At 34.8% G+C, this 8,085-nt stretch overlaps 1 protein-coding gene across 1 annotated transcript; it reads left to right on the forward strand.

Moving 5' to 3' along the window:
- Positions 1–380: 380 nt before the first annotated feature.
- LOC119525538 (olfactory receptor 7G1-like) lies at positions 381–7,795 on the forward strand. Its single transcript, XM_037824315.1, has 2 exons — positions 381–417; positions 6,825–7,795. Exons 1-2 carry the CDS (start codon positions 381–383, stop codon positions 7,793–7,795), a joined length of 1,008 nt encoding a protein of 335 aa, XP_037680243.1.
- The last annotated feature ends 290 nt before the right edge of the window (positions 7,796–8,085 follow it).

An 8,085-nucleotide genomic window follows, 5' to 3' on the forward strand; every position in this document is an offset into this window, starting at 1 on the left:
AAGGATGTTCCAGTCACATCACTATCCTCTTTCTCTGTTATCCACTATCCTCAACTCTGTATTTATTGTTATCTTTGTTGTTTTTTTAATCAGGTTGAATCCTACAAAATTGCAGGCATTTCATCATTCCCAATCTACAAAACTGGCATTTTTGTAGGATTCAACCTCATTTCTTAGTCATCTCTGTCATGTTTTCATACAATTTATTAGATAAATGTGCCTCTTTTTGATTAATGTTAATATATGGATTTTTGTCTTGCTTATTTTCTATCATTGTGCTTTTTGATTCACACTTCTTATAGAGATGTAGTGCTAATTCATTTATTTTCAATGTGGTATTTTTTACATTATGCATAATATCACAAAACTTATCCTTTCTGATGCTGATGGAAATTTTGCTAACTAATTTTCTGCTTTTATGAAACTTTTTGAGTATGCTCATATGTGTTTCCTGGTAGAAACATGAAAAATTTTACGCTTGAAGTTATAGTGTACAGGGGAGAGACTTATCTCTTTTGGGTAGTTTCAAAGGGTATTATAAGAGGTTTAATGAATTTACACTCACATTAGAAGTCCCTGGTATTCCATATGATCACATAATAATTTCATTTACTCTGACAACAAAATTGGTATAAAATATTATTTATTAATGTACATTTCTCATTATGAGGTTGAGGGATTTTGTATATTTTTATATATTATAAAATATTTTTATATTATGTTCTATTTTTTCCTATTTTTTGAAATAATTATGGTATTCCTACTGAGCTATTTTTTCTTATGAATTCATAAGAGATATTCTTATAAATTGTCAGTCATAAGCATCGCAAATTTTTTGATTAGGTGTGTGGCTTGTATGGCATACTACTTTCATATTTTTTGAATGAACACAAGTGCTTAGCTTTAATATAGTTGAATTTGTCAATATTTTTCTTAATGGTTTGTGCTCAATTCACCTTGTTTAGAAACATTTAACTACCTCCATCTAAAGGATTTATATTGTTTCCTTTTACACTGGATGTATGAACCCATGTGGAATTTATTTTTGCTTTTGATGTGATCCAGGAATCCAAATTCATTTTTAGGCCAAGCACTCTTATTAAATAATCCATCCATTCACTGTAATGCCACTTCAATAAACAAACAACATGTTGGTCTTTTTCTGGTCTCTATCTTCTGCTAAATATGTTTACAGTATCTACAACTGCATGAGTACCATATATTTTAATTATTGTATCATACTAGATCTCTAATAAAAGTTTGTTGTCATAACAAGTGATACTCAAGCCACAAAGTTACATGGTATCACAGGTTTACTGCTTCATTCATAATTTGCAATCTACAGCAATACTATTGGAAATCAAGATGTTATTTCAATCCATGTCCTGTAATATGAAAAAATATGTATGTTGAAGCTACTGCTTTGAAACGTGGAAATGTTGGTAGTGAAATTCTAAAATCAGATTAAGATGTCTATTACATTCACAGTCAATATAAATGAAGGAAAATTTGTTAAAAACTGATGAATATAATATGCAGCTTCAATATTAACATTTAATGAGGCATACATAGAATTAACCATTAGTTTTAATTTTTTAAGGATAAATTTGCTATATTATCATTTGTATTTATCATTTTATATATATATATATAGTCACCTAAATAAATTATATTTTTGAAACTAAATATGTTATCAGTCTTCATGATTGTGCTGGTTTGGATGTATTATGTCTCACAAAATGCCATTATCATTGATACAGTCTTGTGTGGGCAAGAAACATATTGGTTTTGATCAGGTTGGAGACTTTTGATTGGATGTTTCTATGGAGATGTGTTCACTCAGTTGAGGGTGAGATCTTTCATTGGATAATTTCCATGGAGGTGTGGCCCTGCCCATTCAGCATGGGCCTTGATTAGTTTGCTGGAACACCATATAAGCTCAGACAGAAGGAGCAAGCTTGCTACAGCCAAGAGAGACACTTTGAAGAATGCGCAGAAGCTGAGAGAGTAGCTGCAGATGAGAGACAGTTTGAAGATGGCTGCTGAAAGTAGACTCTTGCTCTGGAGAAGCTAAGAGTCTACATAGCTAAGAGCAACTAAGAGTGAGATTTTTGAGCAACTGCAGCCTAGAGAGGAACATCTGGGAGAAAGCCATTTTGAAACCAGAACTTTGGAACAGACACCAGCCACATGCCTTCCCAGCTAACAGAGGTTTTCCAGACACCATTGCTCATCCTTCAGTTAAGTTACCTGATTGCTGACGTATTAGCTTGGACATTTTATGGGCTTAAGACTGTAACTGTGTAACCAAGTAAACCCCATTTTATAAAAGCCAATCCATTTCTGGTCTTTTGCATCCTGGCAGCATTAGCAAACTAGAACAATGATATTCTTAGGATATGGATGCCTTTGAATGTACTGGAAGACAAAGTATTGGCATTAAGTTGCTGAAAGAAGGTGTGCCCATTTATGTAAGTTAACTAAATAGGATATGAGCAGAATGAGGTGGAGAATGGAGTATGGAATACTCCTGATCCCTTAGAGTGAAGGAATTAGTCAATGCAATGTTCTTCCTTTTCTGATACTTGCTCCTTAAGGATTTTCCTGCCATGAGATCAAAATGACAGCAAAATAGTTTGAATAATGAGGAGCTTTGGAAATTGAATCCCCAAAGGCCACAGTGAATGCAAATAATCTGCCTGTGACCACCCAATTCAACATTCCTGTCCAGGTCAGTAGGCAGAACACCTGAGTTTCATCCCAGGGACCATCATTTCTGCACAGAAGCCAGAGCTTTACTGTATCTTTCTGTGTTGCATAAGTGTGGAGATTCCATTTTTATCCTTCAACATCCAGGGCAGAACTGAATGTCATCCCTTAGTTTTGGCATCCAGGTACATGAAGTCTCCTAGTTTATATTTTGCAAATAGGTGATATCTTGGTCTACCATCCCATCTAGAGATAGCTTTCTGGTGAGTACATGGAGAAGAAGAATACAACTAAGTAATCTATGAAGCACCTGCCTAATTGCCCACCATATTTTTGACATGATTTATTGTACATTTGTACCCATACTTGAACAGTCTCATTATGCTGATCTGATTCTGGCCCTCAGGTTTCAAGGATGTTTCCATTATCAACATAATTCTGCCCTTACTCAATTTGATGAATGTTTTATAATGCTCTAAAATTTTCTTTAATAACTTTTTCTGGTGGTAGGGGTGCATTGTCACCATCTCCTTAGCATTCTGTTTCTTGATATCCCTCTATAGGGTTGCCTTTTGTCTTGGCCCTGTTACCTGCCTATGAAAACACTGGGGAGGAGCTATAGAACCATACAGAACCAGCTGACAAAAACCCCAGACTATCTCTTTTATTTTATTAACCTATGAAATATTCCACAAGAGAAAATAGTACAGAGAAGTAGGATAAATACTTATATGTCTATGTTTTGAGAATAAAGACATATTGGCATTAGAATTTTCTGTGTAATGTAACAAAATAGTATCTATAAAGATAACATTTTCCTCTCCTTTCCTTTTTTTCCATTCCGATAGAAAAACACACCCTGTAATTGGGTTGGTCTTTAAGCATCATTTTATACTATTTTTCATGTATATGGGTTTGTGTGTGCCACAGTGTAAATGCTTATCAGTTGGAGAAGGGATAAATATATTGTGATGTAAAAAGGCAGTAGGATATAGTAAGTTAGTTAAGTTAATAAATGTAAAGTAAATGTACCAAGACTGATGTTAAGTGTATTATTTTAAAAACCAATTGTAATATGACATTACAGTGCATAAAATTTTAAATCATAATGCAAAAACATTGAATATAGATAGAATCATAAGTGTACTGAAAATACAGGGAAATAATGCAACTTGAGTTCAGTGTAGTAATTTCTCTGGGGTACTGAACAAAGCTTGAGAATGTAGAAAAATAAATGGGAGAGTTTCAAATAAACATGTATTATTTTGTTGTTATAAAATATTTGATGCAAGTATTGGAATATATTTTAATTCGATGATGCTGACTGGTGGGCAACCAGATTTATTTTTTCTCTGTATTTTTAGTATACTTGAAATGTTAAATAATAGAAATGAAAATTTAAATATCTGTGCAATTTAAAAATGTTTAAAATATCTCATACTATAGATACCATGTTAGACAAATAACCTTTCTCTTTTGAATGTTCATTACATGCATCGTGTTATCTACATCTAATTTATTGATTTTATTTGAGATACATTTCACCATATGTCCATGCCAAGTGAGCACTGATATCATTAATGTTCATTTGGGTTGCTCTTTTCCTCTGCTTCTCTAACTCCTAAGGTCAGAATGGTAGTTTCAGCACATCCATTCTTTGCTGAAATCTGTATTTATCATGGTAGGGATGTGCTTACTCTCTCTTTTCCCATTTCATCTTGCTCTACCCATTACTTCCTCTATATAATGATCCATGGCAGATAGTCAGGTCATGTCCATGGCAGAAACAAATCACAACAGGAAATGTTGAGAGGTTCTCCTATGTTGAGCACCAAACTTTGTGATTTTGCCTATTTATTTCCATTCTTTCAACATCCTTATAAGGCTTTATTATGGTTTTCATGAGCAAATGAGGCGATGAAATTTTCTTAAAACTTATATAATATCCTTGTTCACAAAGCAACTGGAGGCTGAATAAAACTCAGGTGTGTCTGAGACCCAATTTCTAGCCAATGACTCACACTATTATGATTGCTTGTTGTCACAAATCTGTATTTAGGGTCTAATTTTTCTCATAAGCAAAACTTTATCTAGTGCCACTCAACACTAAACATAAGGATCCTAGTGAGTTGTTTACACTTAAGATACTTTTAGGACTTTTCCTAAATCATTTGTTCATAAGAATGATGGCAAAATACATTAATGCACCCAGAACTTTGCCAAAAAAACTCTTGCATGTTTCAGAGGTATACAGTGGCCATCTTATTGGGGATCTCATCTTAACACAGGAAATAGGGGTACACAGGAAATAGGATTCCTGTACCCAATGCTGAATGACCCAGGCTGTTTGAGTTCCCAAAAAGAAAAAGAAGGAAAGAGGATCTATCTGATCCACCATAATTTATTTTAACATTTATTTTCCTAACATTATCTGCTAATTACACAACTGGTACAGATATCAAAACAAACAAAAAAAGAATAAGGAAATATCAGTCTACTGTGTAGTGAGGAATTAATTATTTCCATAGGTTTCCATTAAAAGGTGGAAACAAATCAAGGGACAGAACTCTGTGACTACCAATTACAGGAGTAAAAAATAGGGAAGATAATTCCAGAAGTAATAACCTATTAATGGAGATTAATTATAACACATATTAAAATTAGAAATGGTATGGCATCACTTTACATTGCTTTTCACATAAAATTGTGATGGCAGTTTATTTCATATAGTACTTGGATGGAGTTGTGGAAAGTAAGGAATTTTAAAAATCAGTTTTCATTATCAACAAATTATCATGGTAATTGTGTATTCACAACAGCCATAGTATCTCATGGTTTCAGGTGAAATATCCTAGACTTTACTTAAGTTTCTGAGTGTGAAATTTTCTTTGATGCTATTATCAGCTAGATAATACCTATGCATTCAGGGAGTTTTTAAGACTTCAACACCAGAGAAAAAATTTAACTCATTCAAATGGAAGTTTTCAAAAGGAATTGAAGGAATGTGATCCTTTAGGATTTGTAATCATATATGATTCAGATATCACACCATATGGTGGTATGAGGTCAGCTTCAAGGTCTGGGAGCCTGAGTTCAAGTCCTTTCACCACCTCTTACCAGAGTGCCATGTACTTTGTATACAAAACTTCACTTCATTTTTATCTTCAGGTAAAGTCATAGGTAAAATACAGGATGATAAAAGCAGCTAACTCATAGGTCTATTGAGAGAATAAAATTAGTTACTATAGGTAAAGTTCTGAGAACTGTTCCTGACAATAATTGAAGTTCTATAAGTATTAGTGGTGGTAGTGGTAGCAGTTTATAATAATTATTACATTTATTATTGTGATTTCTGCTAATACTACTATTAATTAGAAAAATTATTGCAAGGGATAAGAACCCATTTGATGGGATATTAAAATGGAAATGGAGAGTAAAAAGGGTAGATTTGTTGTTTCACTGAAAATGAAGAGGCTTAGTGGAGCCATGGGCTTGAACTCCTGGGCAGCCCACTCTGGAGAACACTAAGGAGCCAGGCCATCAACTCCTCAGGAAGTGAGATGAATCTGATTCAACCTATATAAGAGTTGATTACTCACAACCCAAAACATCTATATTTTAGTATAGTGTGGACCCAGATGAGGCCAATTTTTATGCCCTAGTGCCCAATTTTCTGAATCAGATATCTTGAGGGTGGAGTCCAGCAATCTGTGTTTTAAAAATCCCTCCAGCTGATTCTGATGCAAGGAAAAGTTTGACACCCACTGCTCTAAAACAGATTTAAATACTTTATGATTTGGGGTCCTGCTAAATTGAAGCCTTGGAGAAATTTTCAAGGAAATGCCATATATTTTTTCCTACTTTATTCCTATTAGTTGGCACAATATGGAAAAAGAGTAGATATTGAAAAATAATATTTGGGGATGGGTACAGGAGGGGAGAGAATAGAGAAAGAAGAAAGGGAGAGAGTGAGGTAGAGGTAGAAAGGGGAGAGGAAAGAGAGGGACAGAGGGAAAGATTTGTAACAATCACTTCATTTCACAATGTATATTTGAGAGTTTCTCTAAAAATAATGAATCCTAGTACATTTGTTCTCTCTTCTATCCCTTCTAGTATTTCCATCAGACTCATCAACAACATGAAATCAGAAAACCTAACAGGTGTAGCAGAATTCTTCCTCTTGGGTCTCTCAGAGGATCCAAAACAGCAGCTCCTCCTTCTGGGATTGTTTTTGACCATGTACCTTGTCACCATATTGGGAAATATGCTCATCATTCTTGTCATCAGCTGTGACTCCCACCTCCACAACCCAATGTACTTCTTCCTTTTCAACCTGTCCTTCATTGATATCTGTTTTAGCACCACTACAGTCCCCAAGATGCTGGGGAACATCCAAACACAAAGCAAATCTATTGGTTACAAAGGTTGCCTCACCCAGGCTGGGTTTGTTCTGATTTTTGCTGGTATGGAAAATTTTCTCCTTGCTGCAATGGCTTATGATCGCTATGTGGCTATCTGTCATCCACTGAGGTACACAGTAATCATGAACTCCTGCTTCTGTGGCCTGCTGATCCTACTCTCCTTGTTCATTAGCATTATGGATGCCCTGCTCCACAGTCTGATGGTTTTGCAGCTGTCATTCTGCACAGACCTGGAAATCCACCACTTCTTCTGTGAACTTGTTCAGATCATCAAGCTTGCCTGTTCTAATACCCTCATCAATACTATCCTGGAATATTTAGTGACTAGCATATTGGGTGGTGTATCCCTCTTTGGGATCATTTTCTCTTACATTCAAATTGTCTCCTCAATTCTGAGAATGCCATCAGCTAGAGGAAAGTATAAAGCTTTTTCAACCTGTGGATCTCACCTTTCAATTGTTTCCTTATTTTTTGGAACAGCTTTTGGGGTATACATTAGTTCTGCAGTTACTCACTCTTACAAGAAAACTGCAGTAGCTTCAGTGATGTACACTGTGGTCCCTTCAATGATGAACCCATTTGTCTACAGCTTGAGGAACAAAGATATTAAAGGGGCTTTGAGGAATCTCATCTCAAAAACACCATTTTCATTTTTGTCCATCTGACTTGGATTTGGGCTTCTAGAATAAGTGAAAATAAAAAGAATATTGGGTAAGCCACAATGTCTGACTCTTCCTCACCAAGTTTTTGTGCTAAAATGCTTAGAAACCATAATGACTAACATCAATTCAACTTAGATTTGAAAATTGACTTTCCTCTTCTGAAATTTGTGATTTCTGAAAATTTGTATGAAGTCTCTGAGCTTGATTCATTTGGTCAGTGTTTCAGTTTCCCAGCTGCTAAAACAAATACTATGTAATGAGTTGGCTTAAACAATGGGGAATTACTGGCTCAT

This window comes from Choloepus didactylus, assembly GCF_015220235.1.
Source record: "Choloepus didactylus isolate mChoDid1 chromosome 25 unlocalized genomic scaffold, mChoDid1.pri SUPER_25_unloc2, whole genome shotgun sequence".
NCBI classification, from domain to species: domain Eukaryota; kingdom Metazoa; phylum Chordata; class Mammalia; order Pilosa; family Megalonychidae; genus Choloepus; species Choloepus didactylus.

What these genes read in the sequence shown, in the direction of transcription:
- LOC119525538 (XM_037824315.1), top strand. Translation starts at nt 381, where the DNA reads ATGCTGATGGAAATTTTGCTAACTAATTTTCTGCTTT. An exon ending in GCTAACTAATTTTCTGCTTT is followed by an intron (nt 418 to 6,824) that starts TATGAAACTTTT and finishes TCCCTTCTAGTA; the next exon opens with TTTCCATCAGACTCATCAAC.